Genomic DNA, 15,523 nt, shown 5'->3' with positions numbered 1-15,523 from the left:
GTAATGTCTTTAACATGTCTCCTTTGGTACTAAGTGTTCTTACAAAATGTTTTGTGTACATGCATTTTTAATTTATATAAATGGTGTTACATTATAGATCTCAATTTCTTACCTTTTCCCCTCAGCATTGTGTTTAAGATGGATCCAGATGGCTACGCATATATCTAAGCCAATGCTTATAACAGCTGCCTGGCACTCCCTGGGGTACCCACATTTCACCTACTCTTTCTACCTCCCAATAGCCATCACTCAGACTGTCTCCAGCTCTCCACCATCTAAGTACAGTCCCCTGAATATTTTCACCCATGCCACATCTTGTCTTCTGTCCTAGGTTTAAGTAAAAGTGCAGGTTAGGCTGTGCCATCAGTCCTTCCCTGTCATCACTCCAGGTCAGGCGCCTCTCTTCCACCTTGGCCCCAGGAAAGTGTTCTTGACAAATGGAGAAGAACATCCAGTATGAACTTTTTTTTTTTTTTTTTTTTGCTAGTAGCAAGTTTTATTCTAGGCAACTGCAAATCATCCAAGGGGATGTTCACATATGACCCCAGAGCCCACTCCCATCCCCCCAGACAGCAGCGGGGCACACATTCAACACTCCTGAGACAAGCCATCCGTGTGCTTTTTCTGTACCCTCTCTGGAATAGGCAATCCCAGAATGCATTTGGAAACTGTAATCCGAACCACCTCAAGTTAGGATTGGTGTAATAGGAACAAACTCAAATAACCACTGGTACAAGGTGAACAACCTTAAGTAACAAAGTAGTTTTCTACTCTGGGAGGCTGCAGAACATAGCCAGGAGGAGGTGGGAAGAGGAGAGGGGTATGCCGAGACACTGCAAGTCCCAGACCACAGCCATACCATCAGCAACTTCACTGGAATCTTTCTCCTCAACAGAGGCTGCAGGGTCTACCCCTCCGACTCTTTTCCTCTTGGTCCTTCTGAGACAATTTGAGAGCACCAAGCACCGCACGAGGGAACCTAGCACCATGTCCCCTGCTCTCTGGCCTAAGTAAGCGTCAGTGGGCTAAAAGAGCCCCATTAACAATTCCCTCCTAGAGGGTAGGTCCAGTCCCCAAGTTAGGAACAACTTCTACAACTCTTAAAACGTAAAAAACAAGTGTTGGGCTGTATTCTTTAAAAAATCAACTAAAATCTAATTCCAAAAAAGGTTCTTCAGAGCAGGGCTAAGCAGTTCAATTAAATTATTTCTTCTACTTGTTATTAAACAAAGAGATTACAAAACAAGAAAAAATGGAGGGTTATACTTCCCAGAACTCTTCCAGGCAGCTGCTCACCCCTATGGCCCGACTCAACCCCGTGGGAAGACATGAAATGCTGGGACGAGCCCTGGAACCAGCGACCAGTCCCTGTGGGGTCAGAACGCCAACCCCAGCCCACAAGCATTGGCATGAATGAGAAAAACAGAGACCTGAAGGTGCCAAGAAACAGCAAACTTGGCAGCAGGGTGAAGACCTGGCCTGGACTCTTCTTCCACAGGGTTTTCAGGATAGCCTTTGGGCTTGGCTTGGTACTGGGACAAGGGAAGGCAAATCACAAACAACTGCTCTCAGGAAGAACTCAGTCCCTGACTGCAGTGTCTCTTCGGGGGAACCAATGCCACCCCCCTCCGTCCCCCAGACGGGCGAGGGGCTGCACCCTTAAAGCAGGCCATTGGGCCTTCCGGGCTCCAGGGCCAGCCTGCCCCGCTCCCGCTGGTGGATCTTCTGGTGCTGCAGGAGGTGCTGCTTCTGGACAAAGCTCTTCTCACACTCGGTGCAGCTGTAGGGCCGCTCGCCCGTGTGGATGCGCTGGTGCCGCACTAAGTCAGATGGGTGACTGAAGCTCTTGCCACAGTAACCACAGATGAGGGAACTCCGGCTTTTCCTCCAAGGGATGTGGCCAGGCAGGGCAACCAGGCTGTTCGGTGAGAACCTCTCCTGGACATGCCGGCTGGCACTGGGCCCCTCCTGCAGGTGGCAACGCTGATGGGTCACCAGGCTCACCCTGCAGCTGAAGCTCCTCAGGCACACATCACACTGATGCAGCTTGGCCTTTTTGGTCTGTGGTTTCAGCCGTGGCCTGGGCCTAAGGCTCTCCTCTGGCTCCTCAGGTGTACAAGACCCCCACGCAGAGTGACTGCGCAGATGTGTGGCCAGCTGCTGCTTATAGCGGAAGGTGATCTCACACTCAGAACATTCATAGGGGTGGGAAATGTCCTTTTTCAGCTTCAGGCCTTGCCCACATTCCTGGCCGAGCTGTCCCTGCCTATGAGATTTCTGCTTCGGGCAGCCCACAGTTCTGCTGCTGCTAGGATCTCTACTACCAACAGGCTCCTCTAGAGTAGAGTCCCCAGGACCTGTTTCCAAGAGGACAGAACTGCCCTGACCACCCCAGAGCTCAGTCTGCTCCGGGCTCAGGAAAGCCTGCTCGTCAGCAATGCATGAGAACTCTCCAGAAAGATCCACAGGGCCTTCCTGTGTATACTGTAGCTCCTGTTTGATCATGACCCCACCTGCTGCAAAGTGGAAGAAGACCAACAAAAAAGATCACATTCTAGCACCTTTGGTTTCTCCAGAACCAAACATCCATCTGTGAATTTCAGAAGCACTCCAGGAATAAGTGAATTAGGATAACGTGGAGGAGAATGACACTGGCTAGGCACCAAGACTTGTATAAAACTATATTCATGTACAGTTTTTCCAATGTTGATTGGAAATATAAATGTATTACTCTTATAAAACAATACTGTAAATGATAGTTCTCCAAGCTTGTCTAGAAATTTATATTTAATCCCTGTGAAAAATGACAGAATACACTGTAACAACTATACTAAGAGTGTTAAAATAACAAATTTGAATGATTAAAGACAAACTAAACCTACAGCTTAAAAATTCATGTCCAGCTCTGTTCTTCCTCCATAACCTCCCAAATTACCTACTGACAAGTGCTTTCCCTGCACTGCCTTCCCTCCTGAAGCTCTGACGTACCCACGCTCAATCTCCAGCAGGTTTTCACTACCACCTAGTATGGTACTCTATTCTGTAGGGCATGAAGAAGAATGATTGATGTGGCCGTTAGTCTTAAAGACCCCACAGGGGGGTAGGAGTTGAGGCACATGTAACAGCTGAACTAACAACAATCATAAAGGAGTCCAGAACAAGCAAATGCCAGATGAGGTTACCAAGCCAGCACCTGGCAGTTCAGCCGTGGGAAAGCTCTCTCTGGGCTACAGAGGGCTATGGAAGGGGAACAGAATATTCCAGAGCCACTCACCTGGGTGGGCACCACCAGGACCTTCCTCTTCCAAGTCACCCAGCATCTCTGTACCCAACTCCGCTTCTCCCTCTGTCTGGCCAAGGACCTCTGGGTGGGAAACAGCACAGTGTGAGCCCAGGAGAGAGCAAAAGCTCACTGCACACTGATCAGCCACCAATGACCAAGGTGACCAATGGCAGGAAGGAAATACAGATTCAAAGGCTACTGTTCTTGTCAGTTTCCCCTAGCAGTTTGGGACAATTATAAAATTCTGGCCAATCATAACAACTGACTTGGCTAGCTGCTGCCTCCAGTGCTCCTCCATTAGAGGGCCTGTGGCTCAGTCAGGCAGGCTACCGAGCCACCACTGCCCTTGATGGCACCACCACCCACCTCTGCCTCTCCATGTGCGTGCAGCTTAAGTCTTGCCAATGCTTCCTTTCAGAGGATCTAATTTCATCCTTGCTAAGGCACTGCAAGGTAAGATGGGCATTGGGACAGACAAGGAAACAGTCACAATGAGAGCATGTGACCCAACCAAGCTTACAAGGTCACTTTTCTGGCCCATTTTCTATTTCCTTTACCTCTTACTCTGCTCCAGGCACTTGACACTCCTCCATGTACCTAGGTTTTAAAAGACTTTGTCTACCAAACAAAACACATTTATTATGTAATAGGTAACATTTTGCATATAAAGACTTCTATCTATTAAGCAGCACTTCTAATCAACAAGAAAAAATCACTGAGACCACAATGACCAGCTATAATTCCAGCCAAACACCAAGAAAATGGTTTTGATCAGCCTGTGCTGCCTGCCTCATCCAAGGTAACATACGGTTGTCAAATCATTTTTTTTTAAGCAACAGAGATCTCACTATGTTGACCAGGCTGATTTCGAACTCCTAGCCTCAAGCTATCCTCCCACCTTGGCCTCCCAAAGTGTTGGGATTACAGATGTGAGCTACCACACCCATCTCAAATAGTCTTAAATATTAAAAACAGCATGAGAGGCCAGGTGCGGAGGCTCACGCCTGTAATCCCTGCACTTTGGGAGGCCGATGTGGGTGTATCACTTGAGCCCAGGAGTTCAAGACCAGCCTGGGCAACACAGTAAGACCCACGTCTCTACAAAAAATTTAAAAAAATTAGCCAGGCGCAGTGGCATGCGCCTGTAATCCCAGCTACTCGGAAAACTGAGGTGGGAGAATCATTTGAGCCCAAGCTGTCAAGGCTGCAGTGAGCCGAGATCGTACCACTGCACTCCAGCCTAAGTGACAGAGTCTTAAAAAAAAATGATAAAACAGGCCAGGCGCAGTGGCTCACACCTGTAATCCTAGCACTTTGGGAGGCTGAGGTGGGCGGATCACGAGGTCAGGAGTTCAAGACCAGCCTGGCCAACATGGTGAAACCCCATTTCTACTAAAAATACAAAAATTAGCTGGGTGTGGTGGTGGTCACCTGTAATTTCAGCTACTCGGGAGGCGGAGGCAGGAGAATCGCTTGAACCCGTAAGGCAGAGGTTGCAGTGAGCCAAGATCGTGCCACTGCACTCCAGCCTGGGCAACAGAGCAAGACTGTCTCAAAAAAAAAAAGATAAAACAAAATAAATTAAAAAACAACATGAGGAACCCTAGCCATATCACACTATAGGGTATATGACATTTTATTTATTAGAAAATACTATCAAGAACAGACTATGTGACCACGGGGAAAAAAAAAAAAAAAAAAAAAAGGCACAATGCTGAGAGCTTTCCAAAAGTCTCTGTAAATGGGAGGACCTAGAGACTTGCATTTCTCCACCCGTGCAGGCCAACAGAGGACCCACAGCCACAAGAGCCACAAGTGTAGTCTGAATTACAAGCTCCCGGCCAGGAATTGTAGTATGTCTGAGACACAATTCTAGGGAGAAAACTGCTACTCACTCAGAGAGACCAGTGTCTCATAGTTACTCTCCATCACGTTTCTGTAGAGCTCCTTCTGCCAATCCTCCAGATTCTCCCATTCCTGCTCGGTGAAACAGACACCATCATTCTCCAGTGACCTGGACACCTGGAATCACCAATGGCACACCGTGAGTGCTCCTACCCACAGCTATGACAGAAAAGCCAGCAACTGAGGTGCTTACATATCAAAGGGCTGGTTCCCCCTTCTCTTCTATCTTTTAATCCTAAATGAGACTACCTTGGGGGCCTCCCCCTTGCTGCCCGGGGGCAGCCGCAGGATCCAGAAGTTCCTGTTGCGCAGCAGGTTCTCCACGTTCTCCAGCCGCCTCTGCAGCAGCCCGTACTCCTGCAGCAGGGTTCCCAGCACGGCCCACTTGCCCTCCAGCTGGTTCCCGAACTCCACGGCCATCTTCTCGCAATCAGCCAGCTTCTTCTCAGCTGTCCCTGTGCGTCCCTCCAGGCTCTGTAGCCGGGCAGCCTGGGACTCCATCTTCTTCTCCACAGCCTGAATAGCAGCCACCACCGTCCAGAGTGAGATCTCGGTGGTCTGAAAATAGGAGCTTTTCTCTGTTGCTTGTGAAGGAAGCGTGGAAGAAGTTAAAGGTGTGGAGCGTCGTTTTCTCCTGTGCTGAAGGATCAAAGACACAGGGTCAGACAATGTCACTTCCAAACATCAAGTAAAGAAAGCAATGTTCTCATTATTTTTTATGGCTGCATAGTATTCCATGGTGTATATGTGCCACATTTTCTTAATCCAGTCTATCGTTGTTGGACATTTGGGTTGGTTCCAACTCTTTGCTATTGTGAATAGTGTCGCAATAAACATACGTGAGTTCATGTCCTTTGTAGGGACATGGATGAAACTGGAAAACATCATTCTCAGTAAACTATCGCAAGGACAAAAAACCAAACACCGCATGTTCTCACTCATAGGTGGGAATTGAACAATGAGAACTCATGGACACAGGAAGGGGAACATCACACTCCGGGGACTGTTGTGGGGTGGGGGGGGAGGGGGGAGGGACAGCATTAGGACATATACCTAATGCTAAATGACGAGCTAATGGGTGCAGGAAATCAACATGGCACATGGATACATATGTAACAAACCTGCACATTGTGCACATGTACCCTAAAACCTAAAGTATAATAAAAAAAAAATAAAATAAATAAAATAAAAATTAAAAAAAAAAAGAAAGCAATGTTCAAGTGTATCAGTGCTCAGAGTTATCTAGTTTCTTTTAATTAAAAAAAAGCATGTCTCTTATTGATACTAAAAATTATATGTAGATATTGTATTAATAATGTTGGAAAATGCTGAAGAATAGAAAGAAAATATTACACAAAATATTCTCACACAGAATAAGCTGTTAGCGCTGGCCGTGGTGGCTCATAACTGTAATCCCAGCACTTTGGGAGGCCAAGGCAGCTGAATCACTTTAGCTCAGGAGTTTGACACCAGCCTGGCCAACAAGGCAAACCCTGTCTCTACAAAAAAGTTCAAAAAATTAGGCAGGCATGGTGATGCATGCCTGTAGTCCCAGGTACTTGGGGCACTGAGGTGGGAGGATGGCTTGAGCCCAGGAGGTTGAGGCTACAGTGAGCCAAGATCGTGCCAGTGCACTCCAGCCTGAATAACAGAGTGAGACCCTGTCTCAAAAAAAAAAAAAAGAAAGAAGCTGTTTGAATTTTGGTGTATTTCTAAAGTTTTTTTCATCTTTTATTTTTTTTCAACAAAAGTGAAATTATAGTGTGCATGTTCTGTTACCTATGTTTTACGCTTAGCATATTCTCTGAGACTCCTGTATCAGTGTTCATTTTTAAACCTATTTTTATTTAATGTTTTGGACTATATGATAAAAGATGTCATTTACATCTTATCTTGCCTCCACATCCCTGCCAGACTTCATAGTTGATCATGTCACCCCTGTTTGAAAACTTTCAATGGCTCTCCACAATAAAGATAAAATTCCTTAGCAGGACCTACAAGACTTAATTCATTCATCTTTGCACTCTAGCAGCTGGGATGGTGAATAAATCCTTAGAAAATACTTACTGAAATGATGTGACTAAGTCTACTGACATTTTCCTTATAATTTTCACTTTAATGAGCTGTCTCTGACAGTAGGAAAATCGCTGTCCTAGAAGCTAAAATTACTGAAACCAACACTGGGGAAGTCTTCCCCAAGCTGTCCCCTTACTGTCTCCCTGCACGTTCACTTCAGTCCTAACCCCCTCTGCAAACTTCATATTCTTTCATGGCACACACTATTCAAGGCTGCTTCTCTAACCACAGCGAGGCCACCAAGACCAAGACACGTAGAGGAAATATCTCGGAAAGAACTGCTGGGGCCAAGGGTCGTGGTCCAGAGAACATGGGACAAAAGGAAACTGACTGGTGCAGAACTGAACATTTAAGTTTGGCCAGGACCTACTCTAGTTACTCAAGTCAGTTAATTCATCATGGAACACATGAGACAAAAGCTTAAATACATCCTCCTGCAAAAGATTAAAAGAAAAGTTCAACGTAAAAAACAAATGCAAGCAAAACAAAACAAAATATTAAACTGGATATATGCATGCCATCATGTTTGTTTTGCTTCTACTTTAAGTCTGTGAGTCTCCTCTTTCTGTGGCCCAGTATTCTGTGCTTAGTAGCACTTCTTCTAGACAGGAACATAGGTGAGAATCTGTGCAAAGGAATAAGCCCCCTCCTCTTCCACATAGTAAGAGGTTGAAAAGAATGATTAAACTAGTTTCTTCTCATCTTCTGTTTTGAATTATCTAGCATGATGGGAACAATTCAAATGTTCATGAACCAGTGAATGGACGAAAAAATTGTGATCCATCCAGTGTTATGGGTTGAATTGTGTCTCCTCAAAATAATACAGTAAAACCCTAATCCTCAGTACCTCAGGATGTGATCTTACTTGGAAATAAGGTACTTCCAAGGGTAATCAGGCTGAAATGAGGTCATTAGGTGGGCCTTAATCCAATGACCGATGTCCTTAAAACAGAGGACCTTTAGACGCAGACACACACACACACACACAGGGAGAAGATGTCTACTATGGTTTGTCCTCACCAAAACCCATGTTGAAATTTTATTCCCAATGTGGCAGTGTTGGGAGGTGAAGTCTCGTGGGAGGTGTTTGGGTCATGAGGGCATATCCCTCATAAATAAATTAATGCGCTCCCACAGGGGTGAGCTGTCATTGGCAGGAATGGATTAGTTCCCACTAGAGTGGGTTGTGAAACAGTCTGACTTCTTTGGTCTCTCTCTTGCCTCCTCTGTCACCACATGATTTCTACACACACCTGCTGCCCTTCCATTTTCCACCACCAGTTTAAGCAGCTTGAAGCCCTCACTAGACACAGCTGCCCAATCTTGAACTTTCCAGCCACCAGAATCGTGAGCCAACTAAACCGCTTTTCTTCGTGAATTACCTAGCCTCATGTATTCTGTTACACCAATACATAATGGGCCATGTCTCCAGCAGAGACTGGAGTTATGCTGCCACAAACCAAGAAAACACATGGGACCACCAGAAGCCAGGAGAGAAACACAAAACTCGTAAGGAACCAACCCTGCAAACATCTTGATTGCAGACTCATAACCTCCAGAACTGTGAGACAGAATTTCTGTTATTTAAGCTTCCCAGTTTGTTACACCAGCCCTAGGAAACAGATACACTATATAAGACACTTCATTATATACCGTATTATATATTTAGCGTATTTTTCCTATATAGCTTAGTAGACTACTAAGCCTGCTACTTAGTAGTAGACTACTACTTCGACTACTAAGTCTACTACTATGTAATAAAAACGAACCAAAATCACTGACATGTATAACAACATGCTAAGTGATGGGAATCAGACAAAGGTCAGGCACGGTGGCTCATATCTATAATCCCAACACTTTGGGAGGCTAAGGTAGATCACTTGAGCCCAGGAGTTCAAGATCAGCCTGGGCAACAAAGCAAGACCCCCACCTCCGCAATTTTTTAAAAATGAGCCAGGAGTGGTGACATGTGCCTGTAGTCCCAGCTACTTGGGAGGCTGAGGATGGGAGGATCACTTGAGCCCTGGAGTTCAAGGTTGCAGTGAACCATGATCGCACTACTGCACTCCAGCCTGAGTGACAAAGTAAGACCACTTAAAAAAAAAAAAAAAAAAAAAAAAGAATTCAGACACAAAAGGCTACATTTGTGTTTCATTTACATGTTTGGAAAAAAGCAAACTATAGGGACAGAAATCAGATCAGTGGTTGCCAAGGGCTAGGGATAGGAGAAAAATATTGATTGTAGGCCAGGCACAGTGGCTCACACCTGTAATCCCAGCACTTTGGGAGGCCAAGGCGGGCGGATCATGAGGTCAGGAGATCGAGACCATCCTGGCTAACATGGTGAAACCCCATCTCTACTAAAAATACAAAAAAAATAGCCAGGCATGGTGACGGGCGCCAGGGCAAGATGGTAAAATCCCATCTCTACAAAAAGACAAGAAAATTAGCCGAGCATGATGACAGGTGCCTATAGTTCCAGCCACTCAGGAAGCTGGGGTGGGAGGATCACTTGAGCCCAGGGGATTGAGGCTGCAGGGAGCCATGATCACACCACTTCCCTCCAGTGACAGCGATTCTGCCTCAAATAAAGACACGGTCTCACTGTCACCCAGGCTGGAGGGCAGTGGCACGATTATACGTGCTGGTATTACAGTCATGAGTCACCCCACCCAACAGAAAAGTGACGCATTTAGGATGAATTTCAATTCATAAACATAGTATGCAAATCCTTTTTTTTTTTTTTTTCTGAGATGGAGTCTCTCACTCTGTCGCCCAGGCTGCAGGCTGGAGTGCAGTGGCATGATCTCAGCTCACTGCAACCTCTGTCTCAGGTTCAAGTGATTCTCCTGCCTCAGCCTCCCAAGTAGCTGGGATTACAGGTGTGTGCCACCACTCCTGGTTAATCTTTCTGTATTTTTAGTAGGGACAGGGTTTCACCATGTTGCCCAGGCAGGTCTCGAACTCCTGACCTCAAATGATCCACCCGCCTCAGCCTCCCAAAGTGCTAGGATTATAGGCATGAGCCACCATGCCCAGCCTTTTGAGACTCCATTTTTAATAGCTTTCAATGTTTTAACATTTTCCCTAGGTATCTATTCCAACCACCAACTCCTGTATGACAAATAAGCCCCAAATTTAGTGGCTTAAGACATCATCATCTACTTTGCACGTGAATCTGCAATTAAAGGAGGGTGGCACATGGATGGTTCGTCTCTGCTCCACTCTCTGTCAAGTGGGGCAAATCACAGGCAGCCAGGTGCTAGAATCCCTTGAGAAATCCCAAGCCACATGAAGAGAGTGCATGGTGTTCTGTTCAATGGCCTTACCTACAGTCTCCGTCTACACGCCAGCATCAACCAATAGACATGGGAATTCACACATTTTCATTCCCAATAGGTTTTTATTTTTGCCTCCTCTCTTTTGATTTCATTTTGTCTCTATACTTTGATATTATATACTGATAGATATATGGATAAAAAAATCATTTCTGGCCAGGCGCAGTGGCTCACGCTCATAATTCCAGCCCTTTGGGAGGCCAAGGTGGGCGGATCATGAGGTCAGGAGATCGAGACCATCCTGGCTAACACGGTGAAACCCCATCTCTACTAAAAATACAAAAAAATTAGCCAAGCGTGGTGACGGGCGCCTGTAGTCCCAGCCACTGGGAAGGCTGAGGCAGGAGAATGGCGTGAACCCGGGAGGTGGAGCTTGCAGTGAGCCGGATCGTGCCACTGCACTCCAGCGTGGGCAACAGAGACAGACTCTGTCTCAGAAAAAAAATAAAAATAATCATTTCTGTACCTGTGCTTCCAATATAATATCCACTAGTCACATATGGCTGGTTAAATAAAATTAGCCGGGTGCAGTGGCTCATGCCTGTAACCCCAACCCTTTGGGAGGCCAAGACAGCCGGATCACTTGAGGTCAGGAGTTCAAGACCAGCCTGACCAACATGATGAAACCCTGTCTCTACTAAAAATACAAAATTAGCTGGGTGTGGTGGCACATGACTGTAATCCCAGCTACTCAGGAGGCTGAGGCAGAAGAATCACTTGAACCTGGGAGGCAGAGGTTGCAAGGTTGCAGTGAGCCAAGATTGCACCACTCTACTCCAGCCTGGGTGACAGAGTGAGAGTCTGTCTCAAAATAAATAAATAAAATTTAAAACTCAGTTTCTCAATCATACTAGCTAACATTTCAAGTGCTCAAAAGCCACATGTGACTAGTGGCCACTGTATTAAACACTGCAGAGCAGAACATTTCTATCATCTTGGAAAGTTCTACTGGATGCACTACACCCTTATAAGTCTTTTCTATTTGACAAAATACTAAGGTTGTATTAAAATCTCCTATTATAACAGTGAATCTTTCTCATAGTTCTGTCAGTTTTGTTTTATATATTTTTAGGCTATGTAATTAGGTGCATAGAGGTTTAGAAATTTTGTATCTAGCTGGTAAATTGAGTCTTCTACCATTACAAAAGTAGTAGTAGCCTTCTATCTCTTAAGATACTAAATATATTTAAGTCAACTTTCTTTTGATTGGTATTTGCTTGGCATATTTTTTCATGACCTTTTATATGCAACTGTTTCTATATCCTTATCTTTTAGTTGTATCTCTCTTTTTTTTTTTGAGACGAAGTCTCACTCTAGAGTGTCACCCAGGCTGGAGTGCAGTGGCGTGATCTCGGCTCACTGTAACCTTCACCTCCCAGGTTCAAGCGATTTTCCTGCCTCAGCAACCTCTGCCCCCTAGGTTCACACCATTCTCCTGCCTCAGCCTCCCAAGAAGTTTGGACTACAGGCACCCACCACCACACTCGGCTAATTTTTTGTATTTTTAGTAGAGATGGGATTTCACTGTGTTAGCCAGGATGGTCTCAATCTCCTGACCTCGTGATCCACCCACCTCTGCCTCCCACAGTGCTGGGATTACAGGCGTGACCCACCGCACCTGGCCAGCTGTATCTCTTTTAAACCATCTAGTTGGATTTTTCCCCCATCCTGACAATCTATGCCTTTTAACTTGAACATTTCATTCATTTACATTTATTGTAATCGTTCATTAGTTTTGATTTATTTTTACCTTTTTTGTGCTATTTATCCCATCTTTCTTCTCTACTTTCTTGTCTTCTTTTACATTAATTTTTTCTTATTCTATTATCCCCCTTTCTGATCTATAAGTTATACAACCAATTTCTAGTTGTTTAGCAAGTATCCTAGAAATTATGGGAAACATACATAGAAGGCCCTTTAACAAAGCCCTTTAAACACTTTAATTCTGATCATTTCTTCCTCATATTTACATCAATGCCATCATGTATTTTAATTGTTTTTAACACAACAAGAAATTGTTACTGTTTTATTAAGTCACTATTTGTTTAGATTTAACCATTTCCATGCATCATCACATCTTCTCACATTTTCAGACTATTTGGGAAAATTTTCATTTTACCTGAGGTGTATCTTTTAGAATTACCTTTAGCAAACTGTCATTTTTAATTTGTCTGAAAATGTCTTCATTACATCCTTGTTTCTGAAACATATTTTTGCTGCATATAAAACTATGGGACTATAGTTACTTTCTTTCAGCCTATTGACAATATCATTCTACTTTTGTCTGGCTTCCATGGTTGCTGTTGAGAAGCTGGCCCCCATTAGTTTTGCTGTACTTCATTTCAAGGTAGTTTTTTTTTTTTTGGTTGGTTCAGAGACCAGCCTGGCCAACACGGTGAAACCCCATCTCTACTAAAAATACAAAATTAGCCGGGCATGGTGACACGTGCCTGTAATCCCAGCTACTCTGGAGGCTGAGGCAGGAGAATAGCTTAGAACTTGGGAGGCAGAGGTTTCAGGGAGCCGAGATTGCTCCACTGCACTCCAGCCAGAGCAAGAGAGCGAGACTCTCTCAAAAAAAAAAAAAGAAAAAAAGAAAAGAAACGTAACTATGGCCAGGCACGGTGGCTCACGCCTGTAATCTGTGCCAAGGTTTAACAATTTACTTTGCAATCTTCTGAAGGTCAGACCTTACTTTCAGTTCACCCTTACACAGAATGTTGCCCTTTGAAGTCTCTGCTTCATGGGATTGGGTTAGGGAGCTTCTTAGACTTTCCATCTTAGGCTCTGAGATGTGTGTTCTATTTTGCAGGTCCCTTGAATCATAAATACCAAAGATGAATGTTCGGCCAATGCCCTCGAAGTTGGCTTCAGAACTCTATCACTTTCGAGTTTCCTCTTTCGCTTAAGTTTTGGGGCTCCAAGTATTCTTCACTAAAAAAATTTCAAATGCATTTATGTGCAGGGTTTTCCAGCATTTTTAGCTGTTTCATCAGGGCACCTACTTGATCTTACTGTCAAACGAGAGACACAGAATCCTCACCTGAAGAGATGTCTGAGAAGAGAAACAGGCTCAAGAACAATCTGAATAAGTTCTACAACGACAAATTCATGTTATTTAAGGCATAGTTTGGGACTGTGGTGGACTTTTTTTTTTTTTTTTGAGACGGAGTCTCGCTCTGTCACCCAGGTTGGAGTGCAGCAGCACGATCTCAGCTTACTGCAACCTCCACCTCCCGGGTTCAGGCGATTCTTCTGCCTCAGCCTCCCGAGTAGCTGGGCCTACAGGCGCCTGCCACCACGCCCGGCTAATTTTTGTGTTTTTAGTAGAGACCGGGTTTCCCCATATTGGCCAGGCTAGTCTTGAACTCCTGACCTCGTGATCCGCCCTCCTCGGCCTCCCAAAGTGCTGGGATTACAGGCATGAGCCACTGCGCCTGGCCTGTGGTGGACCTTTAAGGCTTCTTCCTAACAAGGTCTACTGATGACCTGTAGGTAATTGTGGAGTGACCTGGCAGGCAGAACTGTGGCAGAGTCCTCTCGCCGGACTCTAACACTAACTAGATCTTGTGGAAAAGCCAAGTCTTTGACTGCCTCAGCCTAGCTTATAGGAGTCAGATGAGGTTAATATTGTAAACATTTATGTCTTGTCTTCCCAATTCAACTGTTAACTTCCTTGAAAGCAAAAACTGTGTTCTCTAAGTCTTCCAATCCCTCCCTTCTTAGTTCTTAACGCACTTTCTACAAGAATCAAATATAGCGCACCCTGCTCATGGTCAAATTTTCCCCACAGAATCTCCTTAGCCCTCCATTCTCACAAAGATCTAACATGATTCTCAAAGTGTTTCTAGACCAAGGAACACTTCATTAAAAATCAATTCAATTCCAGCTGCCCTTTCCATTGCAAATCCTCTGGTGTTGTTAAATTAACCACCACTTTGGAATAGTATGAGAATGTCGGAGCTGGAAGGAAACTTAGAGCCTTAGAGATCATCTAGCAACTACTCCAACTCTCTCGATTTACAGTTAAGAAAACGAAAGACACCCAGAGAGGTGAACACAGTTGCCTAAAATCACCCAAATGGATAGCTGACAACTTCGTGACTCCACAAATAGGATTTTCCTCACACCAAGCTCCGTATCTTGACATTCCCAGAATGGGGATGGTCGGTGGGCGGGGGTTGGTGGGAGATGAAGGAGAGAGTTTGGACAGCTCTACAAACAAAATGCAGCAACTACACTGTAGATAACATCCGTCCCCAAGAAGAAGCCCAGGCTGACTTCAACCTGTGGCTGCAACCCCAAGACAGAAATCTGCAGCACGGGAGAAACCGACAACACATCGGACCGAAGAGGAGGTGGTCGCAGAGAGGCAAGTCCTGGGGTCTCCCAGGCAGTGGGAGAGCTCACTCGTAGCGACGGAGACCGTTTCCAATCTGGAAACGCTCCAACCTGGGAACGGGCTCTTTTGGCACGAAAGAGAAAACGTGTGGGCAGGGTCACAAATCCACCAACCTAAAGCAAGCTTCAGAGAAGTTTCTGGGCAAGAGCGCACGGCGCCGAGGCTCCGACCCCGCTGCAGAAGGAAGCGGAGGGAAAAAAGGGCAGAGCACCGGGGTCGCGAGGAGGAGGGTCCGCGTTCACCCGCGCCAACTGCAGCCCGGGGAAACCAAGACCCCGGCGGCGTCTAAACCGCGAAGCCCCGCCCCGGGCAGGGGACTCCGCCATCCCCAACGCGCCCTTGAGCCCGCGCGCCGGTGCTTCTTACCCGAGCAGGCGCCGACTCCGCCATGGCTCCAGTCGCCCCTCAACACCCAGACCCCGCCTCAGAGTCCCCGGGCTGCGTTCCTGTCCGCTCGGCGCCCCGAAGCCTGCTGGAAGCCGCCGCCGCCGCCGCCGCCGTGTTGATGCCAGGTGCATT

General features: G+C 45.8%; 1 protein-coding gene across 1 annotated transcript; it reads right to left on the bottom strand.

Moving 5' to 3' along the window:
* Positions 1-15,523, bottom strand: ZNF212 (zinc finger protein 212). The gene is made up of 5 exons (XM_032762081.2): positions 15,371-15,523; positions 5,438-5,827; positions 5,179-5,305; positions 3,275-3,364; positions 1-2,516 (listed from the first exon to the last, which is right to left on the bottom strand). The coding sequence occupies exons 1-5, from the start codon at positions 15,392-15,394 to the stop codon at positions 1,660-1,662; spliced, it is 1,488 nt and encodes a 495-aa protein (XP_032617972.1). The 5' UTR covers positions 15,395-15,523; the 3' UTR covers positions 1-1,659.

Source organism: Hylobates moloch, unplaced genomic scaffold (genome assembly GCF_009828535.3).
Source record: "Hylobates moloch isolate HMO894 unplaced genomic scaffold, HMol_V3 SCAFFOLD_1, whole genome shotgun sequence".
NCBI classification, from domain to species: domain Eukaryota; kingdom Metazoa; phylum Chordata; class Mammalia; order Primates; family Hylobatidae; genus Hylobates; species Hylobates moloch.
Note: the sequence above shows the minus strand (reverse complement) of the source record. Positions and strands in the feature narration are given on the sequence as shown.